Raw genomic sequence first — 25,982 nt, 5'->3', positions numbered from 1 at the left:
ACAGTGAGAGAGAAAAAAAAAAGGGAGCTACTGTGTGCGGTTTAGAGTATGGCATGATTGCAGTTCATTATTCTGTCTGAAACTTGTGACTTTCAAACTCTCAGCAAAAATACGCTTTATTGAGAATGTGAATTGCATATAATGTGAACCCTTTATATCAAGAGGTGTTTTTTTGCATATGCTTAATTTAAAGCTGCTAATTAATTTAAAGTGACTGATCAAAATAATGCTGCCTAAACAATGCAAGCCTAACCTCCTTTGACCCAACTTGGGGCATAGTTTTAATCAGTTGTAATTACTGTGTAAATGCATTCATGGCACCTCTGAGCTGCATTAAACAATCTGTGTTAAAAGACTAATGAATAGAACTTTAAAAGCATTTCTGTGGCTAATTTGTGGTGTAAATATGACAAAACCCTAACACAACCAAATCTGATGAATTTATTAAATAAATGTTTAGATTATAGCTTTGTATTTTGAGGAAGCTCATTAATTAACACTGATCAATGAACGCTTAAAGGCTACATTCTTTGCTTACATCTGGTAATTCAATTCAGTTCAATTTACCTTTATTTGTATAGCGCTTTTACAATTGATAGATTGTGTCAAAGTAGCTTCACATAGAAGATCATAGTAAATTAAAACAGTGTAGTTCGGTTTTCAGAGTTTAAGTTCAGTTCAGCTCAGTTCAGAGTGGTTTAATAATCAATACTGAGAGTCCAAACACTGAAGAGCAAATCCATCGATACGCAGCTCTACAGATCCCGAACCATGCAAGCCAGCGGCAACAGCGGCTAGAAAAAACTTCACCAATTGGCAAAAGTGAAGAATTAAAAAAGGGATAGTTCGCCCAAAATCTGAAATTCTGGCTTCATTTACTCACCCTTGTTCAAAACAAATGAGTTTCTTTCTTTTCTTGAATATTTAAAAAAAAAAGTAATCTCAAAGGTTTAAAACCACATGAGGAAAAGAAAGGGATGAGATCAATTTCATTTTTGGGTGAACTATCCCTTTAAGATGTGTTTTGATTATTAGTTTGGGTCAGATACATACTATGTGCATTTTTTTTACTACATCTTGAGGTTCACATGACCTTTATATCTGCTGTTTTGGTTTTGGTTTCTGTTCCTAATTTCAGCAAAAAAATCTACATAAAATGTTGTTTATTCCAATTTGGTTTAAAAATATTACAACACTATAGTACAGTGCTTCACAGAGGTTTAAAATATACTGGCGGTGGTAGCTGGATTGAAACACATCCTTTTCCATGGTGATAAAATGTGATTTTTAATAATACTTTTGTTTATTATGATACTGTTATACACCGCTTTTTTTCAATGGGTTAAAGTTTCTAAAAAAGGCTCTTGAAAAAAAAAAGTTATTTACGCTACTCTCTGCAATCTCACTCTTCCTCTCTCTCAAGTTCAGGTTGCTTCATTGGCATGACATTTAGAAAAGTACTGCAATAGCATTTTAGATGTGTATAACATTTGTATTATATTAACATCAAACTATTAACAAACACCAAATGAGAAATAAATTATAGAAAAAATTTATAAAAACAGCCAATATCTATAAAATGGATAATATTTGTTAATAATTCATTAATAATTATAATAAAAAAGTGTTAATTATTTAAATAGGGCAAATGAGTTGATTGATCATCTATATAGTGTACATATATTTGGTAGACAGTTTAGATGTCATTTCATTCTCTCCGAGTATTTTTTTAAATCGTTTAGGTTAGAGAATCTATTATTTACTTTTTCTCTGTCTCGCGGCTATGTGTGCTGTTAGCTGTGAAGCCAAGCGGAAAGTAGTCTTTAATAAAATAGTAATGAAAAAAATGCAACAACTTTAGAAAGCGAAAGCAAAAGTCGACTCCCTGACATTTTAGGAGATTTAGAAATACCAGCCGGAGTTGCCAGACGCATTTTTAAACCTCAAAAAGGCCCATCTCTGTGTGTCTCTGCAGAGCACGTGAGACTGTATGAGGAAGTGTATACACAATGAGCAGTACAGAATGTGTAGGGCGAGAGGAGATTTTCCACCGGTTAATCGAACGCATATGTTTGTTGACGTATATTAAAAAAAGTGTAAAGGATTAAAATGTTGGTTTAAAAAAACTGTCATCAAATATACTTGGGCAACCATTAATATACCTGGGCGGCCCACCCAAGTAAAGTCTATGTGTGGAAAGCACTGATAGCCAATATAAAATATCCCTACTGGAAATGATAAAACATCAAGTTTAATATGACTCCCTAAAATGCAAAAATTGATATAAAAATCAAAATTTTTAAATATAAAGATTTCTGAATGTAAAGTGTAAGATAACTCGAGACATCTAAACCCTTAATGTTTACATATATGTGATAACACTTTACAATAATGGTCCTTTAGTTAATGTATTTACTAACATTAACGAAGTATGAATAATCTTCTAACGCATTTCTTAATCATAGTTCTACATTAACTAATGCTTTATTAAAATCCAAATTTGTTAATGCACAAACTAAACATGAACTAACCTAATTAAATCTAAATAACATTAACTAACGTTAACAAAGATAAATAAATCTTGGAATAAATGTATTACTAATAGTTTGTCCATGTTAGTAAATACATGAATTAACATTAACTAATGGACCATTATTTTAAATTGGAGTTTTTTTTTATTATACTACAATCATTTCAACCATTTAATACAGTACATCAAAAAACCTCTCCCTGCCCGTTCGATTAAAACCCCCAATTTCAATCTAGCTCTTCGGCTAATAAGCAGCTCTCACCGTCAGCTGATTTTCACAGTAACTGTGTTTACTTTAGACAGCTTTATTCTTCATGCTTCTTGCTCTTCTTATTAACACAATGCTTCTGCACCATCTGTTTACTGATTCGCACATGGTCTGTAAACACACACACACAAGCTACAATAGCCACTTGTCTTTGAACCTCAAGCCTGACTAATTATCTAGTCCATTAATGTCATTTAAGTCTGGCCGCTGAAGTTTGGCAGCGATCTGGGTCACAACACCAGTTAACCATCGGATGCGTTTCTTAAGGGTCGTACTGAAACAGATGGACGCTGGTGATTGAATAATGCCATTTATGTAATGGCAGGTCAAGCCTCCATTTATTTATCATTCAGGAGTGCTGCAGGGCTCCGTATTGAGAGCAAGTTGGTCATTTAAATCAATTCTTAATTAAACCGTGCCAATTTTAATTACAATTTAATATGATTCAATACAGAATCAATTCAATATAGATATGATTACATTTGCAGACATTAAATACATATTTAAACAAATGCTGGTAACTGAAAACTATCTACTGTAGACCATTTCAATGTGGTCATGTCATTGGCCCATGAACATTTCCTGCTTGTTATCAAACTATTTCATAACTGTGATGAGGCAATTTAATCATAACTTCATGCTAATACAGCTATCATAACATCATTAACCAATATGTGGACATTTTTGGGTTCTCAGAAGCTTTAAAAATTAATAATGTATAACAGGAAATACGTTGGGACTGTTGTTTTTGTTTGCATCCCTCGAAATGGTCTAGTAAGGCTACATCAATCAAATACATTACCAATAAGGACTATATAATTATTTTTAATTAGTATGGCAAACCACAGTGGTTTTGTGGACTTATTTTTAAAAATACTATCACATATTTCATTTTGTTTGATTTGCTTTTTTAAGCAGTGGAAGAGTAACTCCAAAGATTGCAACATCCTCAGGATGAGAGAAGTACAGTTAATACTCACAGTTGAAGTCAAAATGACTTCAGTAATTTTTGCACTGTATTTCCTTTAATATTTTTTCTTTTGGAGAAAGCCGTATTTGCTTTATTTTGGCTAGAATAAAAGCAATTTAAAAAAACAAACATTTTAAGGTCAATATTATTAGCTCCCTTGGGCAATATCTTTTCTTTGATTGTCTACAGCCTAATTACCCTGACTTTAACCAAATTAACCTAGTTAAGCCTTTAAATGTTATTTTAAGCTGAATACTAATATCTTGAAAACATATCTAGTAAATTATTATGAGGGTTCCCATTCTTTCATGGACACTAAATTCAAGGACTTTTTAGGTCACTAATATTTTAAATCAAGCACATTTGTAATTCACTGTCCCAGCATATATACAGTAGCATCAAGAAAGTCCTTCCTTTACTTATACTTAATTTTTACATTAAAATGTCATGATGATTTTTTAAAGTCATTTTTTTTTTTAAATGTTGACCTTTTTTAACAACAGGTTAAAGTGAAGTTCAAAGAACTTTATTACAATTAATTGACTTCAATCCTGGCAATATTCAAATGCAGTTTCTGAAGTATTGATAAAATGCAATATTTGTCATAGTTCATGTATAAGATTCAAATTTAAGATTTTTAAGTTAAGATTTTCTTAGATTTGTCTTAAATAGTTTTTGAAAGTGGCACAGTGCAATTGTTGAAATAACACCGACTTTAAATTCAAGCACTGTCAAGGACCTGTGTTTGTTTTTAAATACTTTGCAGGCTTTGAATTAATATGTGCGAACATCAAGCACTTTCATGTACTTTAAAAAGTGTGGGAACCCTGTATTATGTACTGCCATTGTGTCAAAGATAAAATAAATCAGTTATTAGTAATTAGTTATTAAAACTATTACGTTTAAAAATGTGTTTAAGAAAATCTTTCCGTTAAACAGTAATTAGGAAAAAATATACAGGGGCCTAATAATTCTGACGTCAACTGAACAACCTAAAGCACATTAAGAATCAATTCTGGGGGTTCCTGAATCGATATGCGTTAATTTAATTAAAAATCGATTAAATCGCTTTTAAAACATACTTTACTCAGCCCCAGACAGTTGGTATATACAAACATATGTGAAGCTTTGAAAGCCAAGCATAAAAGAGCCACAAAGCATCAATCAAGCAGAGCTTTGGATGATACAACTTTGCGTGGAAGTAGGACACGCAAGTTTGATGAACGGGAAGGCCCTTTAGAAACCCTCCGGGCTCGAACAAAGACGGCAGACAGTGGATGAGATTATTTACAGGAGTATCGGCTCTCCTGGTCTCTCGACTGAAGAATAGCTGATCAGCCCTGATGCTCTCAGCCAAGGCAGAAGCTGAATGCCTGATCAGTTAGTCGATGCTTATCTGATTTGGCTCTCTGAAAGAGTGCCATTGATTTGGTAGTCTTTTACCCCTCTCTGCTCTGGAGAGGTAATGACATGACTGATGTAGCTCGTAAACATCCCCCAGTTTCTCTCAAAGCAAGTCCAGCGGTGAGTCTGAAGCTGCAGGTTGTTTACCTATTCTCTTTCACTGGAAAAAAAGTTTGACGCAGTCTTCTTATGTGCAAGACTTACTAGAAACAGAACTGGCGCAGCACTTTCAAACACAGAGGGCGAATAGCTTGCTGGCAGGTTTTAGAGGAAGTATTTTGGCCTGTTTTCACTGAGTGGTACGGAATGCTTTCATGGCTGTTTCCACTGTCAAAAGGTACCAAAAAAGAGAATCGTACCGCACCACTTTTTGGGTACCCTTTTCAAAAGATACGTAGCACGACAAAATGATACCAAAAGGTGGAGCTAAACATGCAGCTGAATGCTACTGATTTACAGAGAAACGTCACTAGCGCATATACAAGCCAGGAGAATGAAAACAAAGCGACCGCCATTTTTAAAACTAACATCATACTTCTGGAGTTTCTGCCTAGCAGCAAATAAAACAAATCCTTCTTCATACTCAAAACCAAAAAGCTTCCTATAAAAAATAAATGTAATAATGTAGTTAAACAAGTAAAAAGAAAAGAACAATTTAGTTTTAATATGGAACTCAGTTTCAATCTTTTTTTTTTATTAAATAATTAATAAATAATTAAAAGATTTTTTAATATAAGTTTTTTTTTTTCAGAAAGATGAATGTCCACCTTTTTTTCTGACAGCACAGATCTGCTTGATTTGACGGTCACCTGCCATTTTGGTGGATCTGAAAGCTGGAATTATCTAACTGAAATGGGCTTATCAAGGAAAAATGGGCAAACTAACAAATAAACAAAAATCTGCATGCGCTCACCGGCCGTGCATGCACTGCTTGACGTGAATCAGATGAACTGAGTTAACAATAATCACTGTGATGTTCTCACGGGTGCTGTCTGATATTGCACAGATGACATTATAACTTATTATTTGCATATGTCATCTTAATAGCAATAACGTTCTTTTCATAAGCTGCAATATTAGTTTCGTCTCAGTAAATGCATGCTCTTTAGCGATGGTGAACGTGGTATCAGTCGCACGACAGACAGCATCGTGATGATTAAATGAAGGATTAAATAACGTTTAAAGAAGGTATAATAACGTTTAGTTTTTTAAAACTAAATCTGTCAGGACTTTTTTTATTCTCTCGGATCCAGCTCTTTACATTTTCGCGGCTGTGGCACCCTGTCATCGGAACTGAGCAATTGACAGCTGATATTAACCAATCCCTTTGAGTTCTGTTCTAGCGCAGTGGGCCAATAAGAAGAGCTTGAAGGCAGGTCAAGCATTGCCGGCTTTTTTGTATGTGTTCTATCTTATCTTTTTAGATATTAGTCTGAATCATTCGGTTTGCGATGTGTACAACCACTTTAAAAACCTAAAAGACAACAAATATTTCTTCAAAAATGTCTTCAAAAATCATATTAATATGCTGATTTGGTACTAATAAACACTTCTTATTATTATCATTAATGCTGAAAACATTTGCTTCATATTTTTGTTAAAACATTTATTCCATTTTAGAGTCTTTAATAAAAAGAAAGTAAAACACTGATTATATATGAGTTTTCTTACATTATAAATGTCTGTACTGTCACTTTTGATCAATGTAACGCGTCCTTTCTGAACAAAAATATTAATTTAATAAAACTTCTTCTTTATTACCTGCTCTGAGCCAATAGTTTGGTTTTCGCTCCATGCACAGAAGCAGCATATTATTAATCATGAGAAACAATAAATCATGCAATTGCCGTTTTATTGTTCATTCTTGTGCACGCCCGATAAAGAATTGACTGCCAAGTTTGCTCTGATGTATTGCATAATTTATACAGTTTTTATGCAGTTCCATCTGCACTGGTTGAAGAATGCAAACAACTAAAGTTAACTTTCATATTTCAATATTTACTGTAGAAATAAAAAGAGAATTTTTGTCAAATCGTATTCTCATTTTTCACTGTTTTATAATTGTTTATATATCCTAATTTCAGATGTATTCATTTATGTATACTTGTACATTTCTGTCTTAATGAAATATTCATCTAATCTTTTTAATTTATCATAAATCATTCATTTGTTTTTATTTAATTATTTTCTTTCTTTGTTTCTTTCTCTATTTTAAGTTTCCTCCTTTCATTCCTTTTTTATCTTCTTTATCTTCTTTCTTTACTTTTCTTTTTTACTTTCATTCATTCTTTACTTTTTTCAATTTCCTTGGTCCATTCTTCTTTCCTTCTTACTTTCATTACTTTAACTTTTTTCTTTCCTTCTTTCATTGCTTATTTCATTCATAATTTCATCCCTTCTTTCTTTCATTCCTTCTTTTGTTTTTACCTTCTTTCTCTACTTTCCTTCCTTCTTTTCTTAACTTTCTTCCTCCTTTTTATTTCTCTTTATTTTTTGTTTCCTTCTCTAATTTCTTTCTTTCCTTCCTTCATTCATTCATTCCTTCCTTTCTCCATTCATTCATTCATTCATTCCTACCTTCCTTCATTCCTTCATACATTCTTTATTGCCTTCTTTGTTTATATTCCTTCCTTCATTAATTTCTTCCTCTTTTTTTCTTTCATCAATCCTTTCTAACTTTTTACTTCTTTCTTTCAATTCCTTTCTTGTTTACTTTCCTTTTTTCCATCTTTCTTTCCTTCCTACTTTTCTTTCTTTACTTTATTCCTCATTTTCCTTTCTCTTTATTTCTGTTTCTTTCTTTCTTTCTTTCTTTCTTTCTTTTTTTCTTTCTTTCTTTCTTTCTTTCTTTCATTGCTTCTTACATTGCTTCAATCTTTCCTTCCTTCCTTCTTTCATTCCTTCTTTCTCTACTTACCACCCTTTATTACCTTCTTTCTTCTTTACTTTACTTTATTCTTTTCATTAATTTCCTTATTCCCTCCTTCCTTCCTTCCTTCCTTATTTTATTTCTTTAATTTTTCCTCTTTTCTCTTTTCTTTCTTCCATACATTCCTTCGTCACTTTTCTTTCATTCTTCCTTTACATTTCTTCCTTCTTTCATTCCTTCTTTTTCAGTCCTACTTTCTTTTTACCTTCTTTCTCTAGTTTCCTTCTTTCATTACTTTATTACTTATTTACATTAGTCTTTTTCTACATTCCCTCTTTCCTACCTTCCTTCCCCTTTTATCGTTTTCTTTATTCCTTTCCTTTCTCTTATCCATTCCTTCCTTTCTCTCTTTACATCCCTTCCCTTTTCTTTAATTCCCTTCATACCTTCTTTCTTTTTAACCTTATCTCGACTTTCCCCCTTCTTTACTTTCCTTCTTTTTGTCTTTTGCATTTTCCTTCATTCCCCCTTTCCAACCTTCTTTCCTCTTTTCTCGTTTTCTTTATTTTTTTCATTTATTCCTTATTTATTTATTCATTCATTATATCATTTCTTCTGTACTCTTTCCTTCCTTCCTCCTTTCTCTCTATTTGTTGATTTCCTCCCTCTTTTTCTTTTTCTTACTTTATTTCAATCCTTTCTTCCTATTCTTTCTATTTTCTCCATACATTCTGCACAGCCCTTTATCTAAAAGTATCTTTTACAGAGTGATGAATGTTTGTCAGTTAATTGAGATGTTAGCATATAAACACTTCCATACTGATGATGAGCTCTTCCATCTCAAAGTCAATTATGTTAACCACTGATAAGGAGGCAAATTACTCTGAGGAAAAAAAAGAAGTGCAGTGTTAGCAGTGCTCATTCTTCATTGTTCTCTTGCAGCAGGAGTGTGACGACTCAAGCGAACACAACAGTAGATGTGACAGAAATGCTGCTCCACTGAACTGATTTCTTTCTCAGCTCAGGTGAGAACAAACACAAAAAGCTCTGCTTGTAGAGGGCACATTCTACACCTTTGTTAGTTTTTTTGCAAGTGAACAGCATATTGCAGTGCCATCCCAAAGAGACACAAAATCTATTTTACTCACTTTCACCTTTGGTCATTTTTCAAAAGACTGCATCTTTTTCCTGAACACTTACAGTAATTGTCTAACGCTCACGTTTTATAAACATTTTAACATGTATTCCGTAAAAAATAACACCCTTGTTCTGTGTCATGTGTTTGGTCAAATAGGACTATCACAGAACATTTTATTGCTCTTTGTTTGAATCTGATTGCTTTTTTTGTTATTACTTATACTCTCTACTCTATTCCACTAATATATTTATATACATATGAGTGACTCTACAATTGTGGGTACATTTTAAATCTTAAGATAAGGTTGTTGCTAGATCAGATACGATTGCATCTGGAAGTTAACGAGAATTATTTACATTATTATAAAATTTCCCATTTATTGTATTTTATTAATGTCTACCCCTTCCTCAAAACCCTAAACCCAACCATCACAGCAATGTAAAAACAGTAGTTGTACAGAGTATTATGTTTTTTATTAAATTACCCAATAAATTGTATTTTATTAATGCCTACCCTCACCCCAACATCACAGTACTGTAAAAATATTAATTATTGTTATAAAGTGCTACAAAAATGATGCTATATTGATGTGCATACCTGCAGCTGTATCCTACCTAGACTTCACCCCGAGCAAAAAAATTAATCCTGGGATGTCTGATGATGCATAGGATCCACCAGTTGTAGCCTTCATTTAATAAAGGATGCATTTTGGGGCTGCATTTAGAGGAGCCTTCTAATTTGTACCGCAACACATTTAAGCATCTTGCAATATTTTACATTAACTTTAAATTCAGTTTACAGTAACTCATACATTTGTTATATATAAATGCGTACATTTTAACTTCCAACAACTTCAATTAAGTTTAGAATTTATAAAATACTTTACTAATCACTATCACTTCCTGTTCCTTTCAATTTTAAAATATAAAAAAACATTTGAAATATATATTACCAGTAAAATGCTGTATATGAACAGTAAGTATATTGATATGAATAAAACTGCAGATCAGTGCAAGTATTGCCAAAGTCAGTAATTATAGATAATTTTAGGAAAACTTTTGAGCAACATCTGTATTGCATTTGAACTCTACAGACACATACCGATAACGTGAGAAAAACACAAGTGTATTTTGGATGTATTCTGCAGAGCGCCTAAAGTAACGTGCAAAAAAAAAAAAAAAAAAAAAAAAAAATATATATATATATATATATATATATATATATATATATATATATATATATATATATATAAAAGACTTAATAATGAAGACTTTAGTGTTTGCACGCAATACTATGTCATGCACATGGGATACTTTTGCATGCACTATGTATGTCTATGTCGTAAATTTACAGACTGATAACTTGAGAAGAAAAACAATTAAGTGTATTTGGATGTTTTCTACGAATGTACATATTGTGCGTGTATAACATACAGTGCTCAGCATAATTGAGTACACACCATTTTGAAAATGAATATTTTATCTCAGTGAATATAGGCAATGTATTGTGGTGCTTTTTAAACAAAACAGATTTATTAAACAGATATATTTATTAAAATAATATTTTAGTCACCAAACATATATAGATAAAATAATACATTTAAATTCAAGCAAAAAAAAAAAATTACAGGCTACAAAATTTTAACAAAATTTCTAATTTTTTTACTTCTCTTGATTTATCCTCTTTTTAAAATTAGTTTTTACTTTTTTTCTATAACAAAAATTTGGGAGTACTGGTTTTTGGACCATTATGATAAGTTATTTTGTTAGAAAAGCTCCAGATTTGAGTTTAAAAGATAGATTTGTAAGGGGTGTACTTATGGATTCTGAGCACTGGACACATCATGTGCATGACATACTTTAGTGCCTCCACAGTTTTCTGTACATTAGACAGACAAAACATTTGATGAGATGCCAAAAAGCCCAAAATTGACAGGTGCATTAAAAACAGTGTCTCATTTCAAGCAGATTGTACAGTGAGTTGTGAAGGTGAAGTGAAGTGTCAGGTTTGTAAATGTGTGTGTGTGGCAGCTCAAATGAACATGTGGAGCGCCTGCTGATGTGGGAACAGCTGTGTACCTTGGCCCCATGTTTCTGCAGAACCTCCAGGATGTCGTTGTGCGCTCGTTCTGCTGCCACATGGAGAGGCGTCATGAAGCTGCACAACAGACCAACAGAGAAGATCACGACAAGGACAGAAACACCTTGCTATAAGTCTTCAAGGTAAAAACATTCGTAAATCCAGAACAATCCATTCACTTTCACTCACTCTTTGTTCTTCTCATTGACATTGGCTCCTTTCCGCAGCAGCAGTTCAGTGACCTGTTTTCGTTTTGGGTGAGGTGAAACGACCGCACAGTGCTGAAATACAGGACAGAGGCTCTCTTAGTGCTTTTAAAACATTTATTCACCATTAGGAAAAATTTCATGAAAGAAAACACTGTGAACATTCTGCAAATTAGCAGCTGTGTGAATTATTTGACTTAAATATACTCACAAAATCAAGGAATACACTGAGCACACACATGTTCTACTGTATTATGCTTGTTTTTAATGTCTGTCGTCTCACACTATGAGGACATGAACACACAAGGTTCATCTGCAAATTGCTTTGTAATACACTTGTATACACAGCATCTTTACAACAACTCATCAAATTAAAAGTTTAGCTTAAGTTGAAGAAACAGAGACAAAAACGTAAGCAGTAAATTGAACAGTAAAAATAAATAATAAAAGCTTTATTCTTTTTGAGAAAGTTTTTTTCTTACTGTATATTTTGCTTTTGGTATGGTTGTGTGTTGTGTTTCTGTGCTTGTCTGAGTTTTAGGTGGAGTTTGAGAACTTCTTGTCCAGATTGGATGACGCAGGTGACGTCATCGGGAGTCTCTGTATATAAGCCCGACAGCAATGGTGGCTCTCACTCACTCTCACACTGTCTGGCTGGCGCTGCTCTGCGCATACCAGGATTGCTCTGCATAGCACTCTTTTCATTGTTATGCTTCTGTTATCTTATGATTCTTTAGCATTCGTAATGTGTTAACTAGTTTGCTTAGATGGTTTGTTTATTTGGACACTTTGTTCAATTTTGTAGCAGGTAGTGGATATTAATTTTCATAGTCACGTTTTGTTATTTGTTTAGTTTAACAAGGAAAGCAGTTGTCCGGGAGATTGATCTGTTTTTATTCATTTTCATGAGAGATAGGCAAGATCTCTGCTGGAAGAACAGTCGTAGTCAGTTCTTGTTTAGCTGCCCTACACAGCTACTGGTTATTTACTGTTAATTTTTGTTTCTTCTTGTAAGGTTGATTGAAATTAGATTAAATATAATGATGTGGACATCAATTTGTCATATTCAAGCGTCTTTGTCTTTTATGTTCGGCTCAAATCCTGATTTCAATAAAGTCAGTTTTGGATTTTGGGCCGTAACAGCTTGTTTTAACTTCAATAGGAATGGAATAAAATTTGATAATTAGCTGTGTCAAAATTAATTGTTTCTTCAGTGCACTGTGTTGTAAACGTGGTTCAGTAATAGATCCTAACCAGTTATTATGTACTGACGTCATTTATATTATATGCGGTATGTCGCGGTAGAATACTATGGTGAGGGAGGCGAGCGCGAGTAATTAAATGCAGGAACTCTGCACAATTCACTGCGTGTTTGCTGGACAGTCATTTACTGACACTGAGGTTACAGAAGAAGCCCCTATTTCACAGCTATAGAGAAAATGAAAGTAAACTCCATTTCTCTCTTTCAATGTCACTGTGGCCTCTTTGACCTGCTGTTGTGACATTATCTCTCACCTTGGTTGTTAAAGTGATAATTGTGGATCCAGACACGAGTGTGTCTGCAGAGCGAGTTTTCTCCCCCGCATCTATTATAGATCAGCTGTGATCACCGCTGCCATTTATCAGTGTCACTCATCAGTGAACAGCAACACCGCAGCCCTTTCTATTGAGCGCGTGACCAATCATAGGCGTTTAACAACTTGCTCGACAACGCTCAGAAAGTAATATTTACGTTTAAGTAATATAAAAGTAATATTACATTTAAAAAATATACATTTTATTACAAAATATATTGTGTTGCAGAGTAAAATATGAAATTGTGTATGAAAAGCATCATCTAGCACCATGATGGACCAACGTATCGAATTGAATCAAATTGATGGCATGATAATCATAACCGAACCATGATACTAGTGTAGGTTCACATCTTTACTGATAATACATTTAAAGTATTTAGTCATGCTTTTACCTATTATAGTTGAAACATTAGAATTATCCAGAATAACACATAATATATAATAGTGGGTGAGTAATATTTTTGAGAAATCTAAAATTCCTAAATTTAGCTTAAATGTTTTATTTTATTTGCATTTTTTCTATTCTATCTTATTTTTGCTTTGTTTCAAACGTTGCATGCTTTTTATCTAGTTTAACCATTAGAAAAATTGAGATAAATAAAAATGGTGGGAAACAATTTTTTTTTTAAATGCTGGGAAAATGTATTACTACCTTGCTATTTTAAATCTTTTAACGTTTCTTTGCAGGCTAATATTCCATATTAGACTAATTAGATTAACATATTTGCATCAATTACTTTTATTGTTGTTCTTTTATTTTAAGACACTCTTCATAAAACTGTCAGCCAAATTATTAATGCAAATGTAAATGTGTCTAAAAATATGTCCGACTCATTGATTTAACATATGCTACTAATTACCTCTTTCAATGGTTTAACAAAAAAAAAAAAAGAAAATTATTCAGATGTTATTGCGGCATGATGCTAAGTAAATAATTAATATACAGTCAATCCAACAATATTTGGACAGGACACTAAGTTTATGTAAGTGAGGAAAGTCAAATAAAAGTAGAATGTGAACTATTATACCCAAGCATTATAAAGTGAACTAAAAACCTTCTGTGGTTACATAGATTATGGCATGATAGTGATTAAATAAAAACAGAATATTGATATTTGCATGTTTAACCTCATCCACCGATCTTTAAAGTGAATGCAGACAGATTTACCAGTGCCGTCTCGTGCGTCTGCGGGTGTTTGAAGTTGATGATCTCCAAAGCTAAAGTCTTCTTCACCTTGGTCATGTCTGCTTCCCTCGCCGCCTGAAGCAGAGAGTGGCCCTTAAACTCGTCTGTGCCAGAGGAAAAAGAGAATATTTAGAGAAGTGATGCAAGACGCTCTGACAGAAGCCACTGGTAGACATAATTCATCAAGACAAAGCGTGAAAAAAAGTAATTGAAGCTTCACAGCTACAATGCAATAAAGGCTTTAAAATGTGAGGTAGGATGCCTAAAATGCATGACTGAAGCGTCTGACCTGATCAAATTAATGCCGAACATTCAATTTGTTATGCTTCTGTTCAGAAGAAAGGCAGAGAGGGAAGATTATTCCTTCTGCACACGTGACGAGTTTAGTGAATAAGAAAACAGCAGGAAATTTTACACAGACAAACAAAGCTGTGCTGATATTTAGCAGAACTTCCTACTCGCCCACCCATTCACTTCTTAAAATTAATGAGAAATTATTTACTATTTATTATTAAACTGACTTAAAATAATGTTTAAAAACACTGTTAAATTTAGAAAACATCTATATGAATGTGTTGTTTTCATGATTTATAATGCTACAACACTGAAATTCAATAGGAGACAATAATTTCATTTCTATATCATCTTTATATATCATTACCATATTCACCATAGACACAAACATCATTTTTGAAAACATTTTGGCAAAGAAAACATTCAATGTTTACAAAAAGGTCTACAACTGTCACTGTGCCTTGCTATGGATACTACTGAGGTTTAAACGGTAAAGTCTAGAAGGGATACAGCTGTGGATTTGGACATCAGCAGAATTTGTTTGACTGTACAATAATTACACTTTTTACATTACTGTGAGGGTTGGGTTCAGGGTTGTGGGGTGGTAGGCATTAATAAAATACAATTTAGTGTAATTTCATACACAATATCAATAATAAATGATATAATTGTTATTTTTACATTACTGTGAGGGTTGTGTTTAGGGTTGAGGGGCGGTAAGCATTAATAAAATACAATTCAGTGTATTTCAGAAATTATATGAATAATTGATATAATTACTATTTTTACATTATTGTTAAGGTTCAGATTTTGGGTTGGAGGGCAATATGTGTTAATAAAATAAAATTTAGTATAATTTCATAAATAACATGAAAAATAATCAATGTTATTACTAGTTTGACATAAATGTTAAGGTTTGAATAGTGTTGGGGGCTGTAGGTGTTAATAAAAAAAAATTGTATAATTTTATAAATAATATGAAAAATAATCTATATAATTACTAGTTTGACATTATTGTGAGGGCTGGGTTTAGGGTTGGGGCGGTAGATGTTAATAAAATACAAATTGGTGTATTTCAGAAATAATATGTAAAATAATTAATAAACATACTAGTTTGACATTATTGTGAGAGTTGGGTGGCAGTAGGCATTAATAAAATACAATTTAGTGTAATTCCATAAATAATATGAATAATAATTCATATAATTACTATTTTTACATTAATGTTAAGGTTTGAATTTAGGGTTGGGGGGCTATAGGTGGTAATAAAATACAATTTTGTATAATTGAATAATATGAAACATAATCTATATAATTACTAGTTTGACGTTATTGTGAGGGCTGGGTTTAGGGTTGGGGTGCGGTAGATATAATATAAATTAGTGTAATTTCATAAATAATATGAAAAATAATCTATATAATTACTATTTTTACATTACTGTGAGAGTTGGATTTAGGTGAGGGGGCAGTGGGTGTTAATAAAATACAATAAAGTTTAATTTTATAACTAATATGAAAAATAAAAGAATAAAACTACAATTTTTACATTACTATGAGTCAAATCATCAAAATAAAAGGTACAAAAGTGATTTCCTATGCATACGATAGCATATTAAATGTAGTTATGTTGTCTATTTCAAACATCCTGGAGAAAAAATAAAATAAAAATGTGAGTGAAATAATGCTCTAATATCACTAGGCATGGCAAAAACATTTGTTCAAAAATTTTCATCAAAAAACATATTCTGACCTGTACTCATGAAAATAGTATTATTTTTAGATATATAAACTATTGTTACAGATGGCCGTAATGCTCTTAATGCTCTTTGAGATGCAATATTTAACCAAATTTCTATCAGTTTCGTCATATCTCCTAGCTTAAATCTGTCACAGGCAGAGTCAAAGAGTGTGTAAGACAGAGAGAGATAATGTGTGTGTGTGTGTGTATGTATAAACGACACAGCCATATCTAACAGCTCATAGTAACAGGTATTAGCTACCCCTTCTCAAATATTTTTGAGTGTATTTGTGAGTAGCTGATCTTCTCCAGCTGTGTTCTCAAGATTATGGAGGAATGAAGGCTCTGGCAACTGTTACTGAGTCACTATGGTTTTTACTAATGTTTGAGGTAATATTATGTTTGACCAAAACAACCTTCGCAATTAACCAGTAGCTGTGACCATTTAGTTTTTTTCATTTTGTGATGCGAGCTGATTGGATGTAGTAAAGTAGACATTTCATTCAAAAAGATCAGAAAAAAGGTTTTGGGAGAGTTCTGTTTGTTGTCAATACTGGTGGTTGGAGGGCCAGACCACAGACAGATATAATCTCAACTGAAAAACTTTAAACAGGTGTGCATGAAACTACTATACTGCACACCTTAGAGCCAATCAGAAGCAAGAATTTCAACAGAATATTGGAATAATATAGAAATTATTAAAGGAATATCCAAATTTAACCCATATACACTTTACTAACAAATCAAAAGCACTACAAAACAGCCACTTGAATCTTAAAATACTCCTAGCATAATCCCAAAACCTAAACCAGCACAAATACCACATCAAGGAAAACCTGTACACAGCAAATAGTGTAAAGTTTGAGTCAGATCTGCATCAATCACCCCACACTGGGAGAAGCCAGATGGAGAATTCACAGGAAAAAATATATAACAGCGTCGCTTGCCAACCTCATCAGCACACTGGAGCTCAGCCGCTTCTGCGCTTCAATACTGCACAATGAGAATATTGTTTGTTTAAAGGCGTCTTTCTTTCTCTAAACCTTGATGTGTCTGTCTGTGTGCCAGAGAGAATGTGATTGTTCAGAGCTCGGAGTTCAGTCTGGCTCACTTACATTCGCGAGGTGAACGAGTGGGACGAGTTTTGTGGGCTCTGATGACAATTATGTTGAGTGCTGGTGAAAGATCCTGGTCTCTTGTCATTAATTCACTCTTGAGCAATGCGAAATAAGGCTGTTTTGAATGTAATGGTGGTAGGAGGAGTTGCATTATCAAGGCATGACTAAACCCACACAACACATTCGTTCAAAACAGTACGTATTACATTGTTTAATTAATATTCACTCATTGGCCATTTTTATTAAGTACACCTTATTCGTACCAGGTTGGACTCTCTTTTGCCTTCAGAACTGACTTAATCCTTAATGGTACTGGAAATGGTTTTGAGAGATTTTGGTCCACAATGCCATGATAGCATCATGTAGTTGATGCAGATTTGTCGGCTGTACATCCATGATGAGAATTTCATGTTGCTTGCACCAAATTCTGACCCAACCATCTGTATGTATGTATGTATGTATGTATGTATGTATGTATGTATGTATGTATGTATGTATGTGTGTGTGTGTGTATATAAATATATTCCCCAGGACTCCAGTTGGATGTGGCAGATCCTGATTGGGTGCCATGGTTGCTCACCAATTGGTTCAAAGCAAATAAATGCGAGTGTGTGCTAGCTTCTGGAGGACTGTGTGGCTACTTGGCCTTCCTCGTGCCAAGACCATCTTTTTTGGCAACCTTATGGGTTTTTTTGGCATTATTTATATGTTTAGTTAAAGATTGTCATTTTCTTTATTATTCTCTAGACATTTGTTTGTTTCTTGATTTGTTCTATTAGTTTTATATAATAAATAAGTTGCATATATATTCTTTTGTTGTCTGAGCTTTTTTATGTTGCGACACTCAAACGAGGAGGTCGTAAAAACAGTATATATACACACATTTAAAGTCAGAGTTATTAGCCCCCGTTTATTTTTATTTTTTTTCCAATTTCGGTTACAATTTTTATAGATTAACATTTTTATATTGTTTTTATCTTTAGCAACAACTCATTAACTTGAAAATGGAAATTCAGCTCAATTATTTAAAAACTATTTAAATTGAATTATACTTTTTCACAATATTACAGTATTTGTTATCCAAACACAAGTTAAAGTACAAGCGAAATCAAAATTAACCACATTATTTTGTTAACTCACATTGCTAGTTTTGTTGCAAATAATACATTTGTGCATGTCATTAGGGAAAACAAATGTTTGCCCTTGTAATCTTTAATCAAAATCTGAAAATGCACTTACTTTCAGTTAAATTCTCAGATGACTTGATTTTGAGGTATTGGACTTGATTAACATACTTTAACTGTCAGTTTAGAAAACAAACAGAAATGGTGAGCAGGAGGTGTCTGTCAGGTTGTAATAATTCTTCTAAAACCCATTTCCTGACCTTTCTTAATGAAATGCCTATTTTACTACATCCAATCAGCTCGTAGTATAAAAAACAAGCCACACCCACTGTTTTCTCATTGAAAATTCAATTTCTCTAGGAACTGCGTCATAATATGAAAAAAGCGGTTGCAACTTCTGGTTCATGTGGACTTTAACATGATTAACGCAGCGTTGGTGAGCAGCAAAATCCTACTGACCCCTAAATTAAGTAGTTTTGTAAATGCAAGTAGAAGATAAACTCACATGTGAGCCTCTCTTTGAGTTCAGGAGTCGGGGCCATGTCCACCGCACTCTTCCCATGGCAGTTGACCAGCGTGGGGTCTGCTCCGTGACTCAGCAGCAGTGAGCACACTTCCACACGGTTCTTCGATGCAGCCTCGTGCAGTGGGGTGAACTGCCAGAGGTCCATGGCATTGACACAAGCGCCATGCTAAAAAAAACACTAAGGATGAGATCACACGCAAAGATGGAGCCAACTCAGAGTCTCCACATCCATTTTCAAACACGCTGAGATCATTATGCAGTTCCACTTGAGCAGTTAGAGCAGTTTTAGCATAGATTATGTATTTCTGTCTATTAGGGATCCTGCTATGCAACAGAAGCCGAGTTAATAACATTGAGGGAAAAGGATATCGAACACGTTTCTAGAAAATGGCAGTACTCCAGGACAGAGACATCAACTCGCACTCAGAGGCAGGGGGTAAATAGAATCAAATGATTAAAGGAATAGAGCTACATAAAAATGGCTTTCAATTTTCTTTCCATCATTAAATGCTATATAAAACAAGACAAAGTTCACGTTGCTATCTACCATACTATGAAGGTGAATAGATAACTGAGACTGCATTTTTTATGTAATAAAATGAATAAAAAAAATGAATATCTGGTGTCGTGTGGCCACATTTAAATATTCAATCCAAAATTAAGTCTTTTTTTGTCAAATTTTGCAGTTTATGATAAATTAAGGCTGATTTATACTTGTTCATTTATACTATACTTCTTTATATTTATAACTTTGCACAGTATAATATATCACAGACCCTGACTAAACGTTGTGACGACAAGTAATGTAAGCACTGTTATTGGTTGGCTTTGTAGCATTGACGAGCATGGTTGGGGCGGAGAGCAGTAAGTGAGGAGCAAGCCTGTTGGCCTGAGTGTTTAACAAGTGTTGAGTCCGGTAGAGGTGCTCCAGATGAATACGTTTGTTTTGTGTTCACTTCCTGATTAAGGTTGTTGCATGTCCGGTTCCTCCCTCTGATTGAGCAAGTTTAAGCTTCTTGTAAAGTAAGGTAGCATGACAGGTATTTCCAATGTAAACAAAACCTCCAAAATGAAACTCGACAAAGAGGAACATAGAAACTCCACTACTAGCTAGTTTTTCAGAAGTGTTAATGCAGAGCAACACAAACAGAACGCAGTATAAATGCATAGTGGGATACAGCAGTGGTTCTCAACCACTAGGCAGTGGACTGGTATGTGGATCAATTTGTACCGGCCCGCACAAGAAATCATTAATTATTTCCATTTTATTTATTATCTGAACATATAAACGATCTTTTATTTTAAAAAAATCTTTTATGTTGTAAAATAACCATATTCTCTCGTTTACATCTCACTCATTTAAGCGCCCAAATTTAACCCATAAGAAGCTAAATGAGTAAGAAACAGACGCCTTTGGAAAGTTTTTTTGCAAAGGGAAAAAGGCCCAGTAAAGGACCCACAAACTGCCAAGGAATAGATTTGTTGCCTATTTGTCAACAAATCAGGCGAATCCACCATGTCTGTGCAAGAACAACTGCTGGAGATCGCAAATGACAGCGGCCTTATAGGGGCCTAGTCTTTTCTACAGTTCGTGCAAGTTCGTTATTTCCAACGGAGGTGCGCAGCTTACGTGCATAAGCGGTGTGACGAGTTCGCCCATCCAGACGCACGCAGTTGAATGAATGCGGCGAGTGCACAGAGTCACATGACAACTAACCAATCACCTTTATACTTTGTATGTAATATACACAATTTGGTAGGCTAATTATCTCAGACAAACACAGAACACCCAAACACTGCAGTGCTTTGTTATTTTCTTTGAAAATAAAACTGGTATCAGAGTGACAGCATTGTGTTTTGTTAGCTTGTCACACTCTGAAAAAAACGGTTGATGGTCAACCTACGAAACCCATGATACGACCAGTTTATTAACCATAATTTACACCACCAATCCAGGCAATATACCACTTCAAACTGTTAAAATATTTAAAAAATCATTTTGGAAAAATCAAGATAAGATAAAGCAATTACGAAAGCATAGATAAAAAAGATAAAATATATGAATAGCAAATTGCAGAAAACTGTTAATAATTTAAAGTGTGTATTTCAACTGAAACTGGCAGACACATTGTAGGGACAGCAGATATTTATAGACCCTTTAAACCAGGTGTAAACTGGGAGTATGTGGTCATTCACTTCCATCTTATGAAAACAAACAATGTATCACGACATACAGATTATTATTATCCCTATAAAACCCCTCTTGCGCTTGAGTTGTTCTTCTGAAATGCAATCGAGAAGAGTGCCACAAAAGCTCCCGAGGAACTTATAATCATCAAGATTAGATTGACAATGCCTCCATGTATGATAAGAGGATTCATAATTGTCTTCCTGATCACATTAAATCTAATATAATGATTGAGGGGGCTTAAGGAGATGGGTGCAGCGTCTGATATTGACTGATATTGTGATAAGCTCTCCTGAGGCTGTGAATACTCTGCTCTGCTGTGTATCAAACTCCAAACATTGTTTTAGAGACAGATTGCCTCCACGGCAGGGCTCTGTTGACACAGTGAGCCGGGGAGAACACACCGTGAGCACACTGTTCCGCATTACAGCTTTGTAAATAAAAGAAACTGGGCTTAAAGGCCACACTCCCAGGAACGTCTGGCTTGAGAGAGAGATTGTATTAGCACTGAAGATAAGGCTTATGCAAAAAACTAAATAATAATAATAATAATCACTGAAGAAGTCTTTTTGTTCTTATTGGACTGAGACATGTGTTAAGGCAGGTATATTACTTGGAGGCTTCTTTCTTTATTTTTATTTTTTTTAATGGTTTAAACTTCAAGTCAATGGAAGCCAAAACTGTTTGGTTACCCAAATTCTTCAATAAATATATATTTTTGTCAAACAGAAAAAAAAGTGAGCAATAGAGTTATGATTTATTTGTTAAAGCTGAGGTAAACTAAAACTACAAAAAACATTTTGTTAAAGGTGCAATAGGTGATTGTCTTAAAAAATAACCTAAGGCATGGGGTCAAAGCTATCTAGATGTGATTTGATGAGTATTTATGCACTAGAATTGATAACGATTATTGCAAATAAGAACTTGTTTTATATTCAAATATAAGATTTGTATTGCAATATTTAGGTATCAATGAAAATACACAGAAGCCTGTGTGACAAAACAGAAATCATGTGACTGAAAAAATGTCTTATTGCAGTTGTAGCTGGTCAAACAAAAAAACTATCTGAATTACAGTTTTTATTTGCTCTTAAAAAATTGCTTTAATGCATTGTGTCTGGTTAGGTCATGCTGCTCAACTGGATCAAAGTTGTTTCCAAACAGCGAACACTCAAAAGTACTCCCACTTCGTTTTTTTGTCCTTACCTTCAGCAGCAATTCTGTAACCTCATAGTGTCCATATGAGCAGGCATTGTGTAGAGGAACAAGACCCCTATTGATGACAAGATGGAGCGCGCATACACACACACACAAGCACACACAAAAGCACACAAAAAAGCACGCACACACACACACACAAACACACACACACACACACACACACACACACACACACAGAGAGAGAGAGGAAAAACATTATTTACAAATGATACAGAGGTTTTCATTATAAGAAATGTATAGAAGGCTAATGAACCAAAGCTTTTACAAGAGTGAAAAAAATTGAAAAGCGAATGGAAAAAGCATCTTTGGTTGAATGTTAAAAAATATAGGAAATCAAATTGAGACATTAGCAGACCTACCCTTTATCTTTAGCATGAACATCAGCGCCATGTTGAAGCAGAAGCTGAACTATTCGGACTCGGTTATATCCGGCTGCCAGATGCAGGGGAGTGGACTATAAGAAAGAGAGGAGGAAATGCATTTAAATATAGCTGGGGGTAAAAAAACTGAGATATAAATGCCGTTCAAAGATTTGGAGTCAGTAAGATGTTATTAATACTTTTATAATTTATTATTAATACTTGTTATTTAATACTTATCGATTTAACACATTAAAAATAGATGAATTGTGAGAGTAAACATACTTCTAAATGTTAATATTTCTGTTTCAAACAAATGTTTCAAACGTTTTTTGAACAAGACATCTAGAAAAAAATGTCAAAAATATTAAGCAGCATAATAGTTTTTAGCATTTAGCATGTTAGCATTGTTTTAAATCAGAATACTGCTTTCTATTTAACTCCATAGGAAATTGTGAGACCTAGCACAAGATATTTCTATCAAAAACATAAAAATAAACAAATAAATAAATCATACTGACTCTATAAGCCTGAACGGTACGCAGTCATGACAAATCACCCTTCTATAAAACAATGACAAGCACGACCCTTCTTTTGCCTCTTTAAAAACTATTAGCGAAGCCTTTTTTCCTGAAATCGGGCTGCCTGGGGACTAAGGGAGGTCTTGGTTAGTCAAACATGTGAGAAAAATAAGCCTATACTAGCGTTCCCCTCCTTGAGAAAGAGCTGAACTCATGACTGAATCTTGCCGTGAGGAAGTCACACTTCATTGCAGCTCTGTGGCTTGTAAACCCGCCTGACAATCCAACCCTGTGCAAGTCAAAGTGCCCTACTGAGAATGATATAGGCTTTAGGTAGCAAAATACACGCAAACATAGTAATTAAGGTGTCCGCCACCATATATCTGTGCACAGTGGGATATAACAACAGTTCCCACATCACAGCTTGATCCCTGCAAAAACTCAAAAAAAAACATGACGCAGATGCAGAGGACTGTTTGAAGACACAAGAGCTAATTAAAGACAGCGGTTGATTTTTGTTTCAAGCCATCAATTATAAATTATGGTAAATTAATTCTTAACTTTCAGGCTCTGAGTAATTCATGCATTTGGCATTCAAGAGCAAAACACAAACAAAACGAAAATCGACAAAGCAATAAAAGAAAAAAACAAATGAGGATCAGGTGAGCACAATCAAAATCCAATCCCCATAAAAGTCTCTAATGAAATGCGACAAGGCACGCGGTCTTAAACCATCATAGCGATGTATTGATGCGAGCAAAGCACAATGCGCAACTTAATGTGTTTCCACGCCGTCTTCTGCGGTAAGCACGGATCATTCACCATACAGCTGAAAATGCACAAAACAATGAGGGAAAAAAAATCAATCTAGATGAAATTGGAAAACTTTGAATTGTACCCTCCAATTGCAAAATAATGATAACAATATGCAGTGACGAGCTTTCAGATGCATGCACACCAGGGTGTTGGAGGTTGTAAAAGACAAGAAACAAATCAAGTGAAAGTGTGATCGGTGCGGTGGAAAGCTGTAGCAGTAGAGGAGGCATATTAAAGCTTACTGATCAAACCTCCTCTTTAGGATAGGTATTTTACACCAGGCTTAACCCTCTAACCCATTCACCTCAATCCATTGCATTCACAAAGCCGCAGAGTGTGAATAAAGCAACCAAAAAATGGCCAAAATCTGAATATAAAACAAAAAAATCAAATCAAACCATAAAGTAATGAAATGAGTGCAACCAAGCGCATAACTGTAATTGAAAAAATAAACTTACCAGCATTTTTTGAGATGTCGACTGACAGACAAATCAAAACAAAAGACAACAAAAAAAAAACAAACAAAAACAAATAATGACATAATGATATCATTATGTGGTTCTGGCACACTCTGTAACAGTTTTGTACTTTAACTCACAAGCTCAATGCACAAATAGCAGCTCCGCATCGTTGGAAGCACCGCATTGTGACAGAAAATGAAATGATTTCAACACAAAGATGCAAAGCAAGCTCTCCATCATCCCTATGACTCTCCAAGGAGTTTGGACTGACTTGACAGAAGCGTTGGTACTTATTCAATGGCACTCAACCAAAACTCATTTCAGGCGGCTGTGACCAAGAGACCACACATGTAAAGCTGGTTTGTGGGATTCACAGAACACTGTGGTTTGCTGACGCATGTTTACATGGCCTAATGTATGTGTATTATCAGTACATCAATGCCAAACTGGAAAAAATACCAATCGTTATGGTTTATTACAAACACAAAAACATTCTGTTCAGTTTTATTAGTATAAACGAAGTCTCTTTAAGGCAAGTCATTTCACTCGGCGGCCTCTCGGGCAGTAAGCTCGGGATAAATGGGGAAACATCAAATTCTCCATAATTGTTTTTCAAGCTTTTGATTACACTACATATTGGGAATCACCAATAAAATTAAGCAATATCTGTCTCATAAGTTTGATTTCTAAACGTTCAAATCAAACAAAATCTGCATTTTTACTCGACAGGAATGAGATTACAATACTAAACTTATTTATAGCCGTTCTATACATCTGAATAATGCTTCGTCAGATCGCACTGCTCTTCTGAGGTAATTCACAATTTATTCTTGATGGTGAATCTCCTCCAGAAATGATAGTGACTCTTTGTTTATAAGTTTGTGGGCGTTCGTGTAGTTGCTGTCATGTGTTGTACGTTTGATGGGATAGACCATACCTTGCGTTCGTTCCATACAAATTATGAAACCAAAAAAAAACATTTGTTTTCAAGTGTAATTGGTTCATTTAAAAGTACAGATTTCAAGCTTTATGTGGATATATTTTATGTCTGTGAAGCAAGTATTCGCTTAAATTGCAGTGTGTTTGTCGACCACAAAAACGTACAAGCACATAGTGTTAGGGTCAAGTCCACTTTTGTCGAGTCCGAGTCAAGACCAAGTCCTTAACCAGTCGAGTCCGAGTCCAGAAGGGGTCATTTGCACACAAACACACTCATACATTAATGCCAATTTTGTTTACCCAATTCACCTATACCACATGTCTTTGGACTGTGTAGGAAACCGGATATAAATCAATAAATCAAATAAATTCAATTAGCAATTGTTTAAACATTTAAATTAATATTTTAAACTCTCACAACCAGAGAGTTCATTAAATTCTTGTAAAAAT

General features: G+C 34.1%; 1 protein-coding gene and 1 long non-coding RNA gene across 7 annotated transcripts in view; one reads left to right on the top strand and one right to left on the bottom strand.

Moving 5' to 3' along the window:
* Nucleotides 1-25,982, bottom strand: part of tnksa (tankyrase, TRF1-interacting ankyrin-related ADP-ribose polymerase a) — a 174,393-nt gene that overhangs the window by 51,829 nt on the left and 96,582 nt on the right. For 4 of the 6 annotated variants that reach the window (XR_015520200.2, XR_015520201.2, XM_087301061.2 and 1 more), the window contains 6 exons: nt 22,796-22,890; nt 22,422-22,488; nt 19,007-19,193; nt 14,210-14,331; nt 11,448-11,539; nt 11,258-11,336 (listed from right to left, as the gene is read on the bottom strand). Coding sequence is in view for 3 of the 6 variants with exons in the window: in XM_087301061.2 (XP_087157187.1) it covers nt 11,258-11,336; nt 11,448-11,539; nt 14,210-14,331; nt 19,007-19,193; nt 22,422-22,488; nt 22,796-22,890 (642 nt within the window). In the remaining 3 variants the exon portion in view is untranslated. Of the gene's footprint in view, nt 1-11,257; nt 11,337-11,447; nt 11,540-14,209; nt 14,332-19,006; nt 19,194-22,421; nt 22,489-22,795; nt 22,891-24,590; nt 24,612-25,982 lie in introns of all 6 variants that reach the window. The other 2 variants (XR_015520199.2, XM_087301060.2) reach the window with 1 other exon arrangement.
* On the top strand, nt 11,209-12,529 carry LOC147831897 (uncharacterized). Its single transcript, XR_015520267.1, has 2 exons — nt 11,209-11,401; nt 12,006-12,529. It is a non-coding gene; the product is annotated as an uncharacterized LOC147831897 (long non-coding RNA).

This window comes from Danio rerio, chromosome 21 (assembly GCF_052040795.2).
Source record: "Danio rerio strain M-AB ecotype USA chromosome 21, GRCz13ab, whole genome shotgun sequence".
In the NCBI taxonomy this organism is placed as follows: domain Eukaryota; kingdom Metazoa; phylum Chordata; class Actinopteri; order Cypriniformes; family Danionidae; genus Danio; species Danio rerio.
The sequence above is the reverse complement of the archived record's forward strand: the minus strand, read 5'-3'. Positions and strand labels throughout refer to the sequence as shown.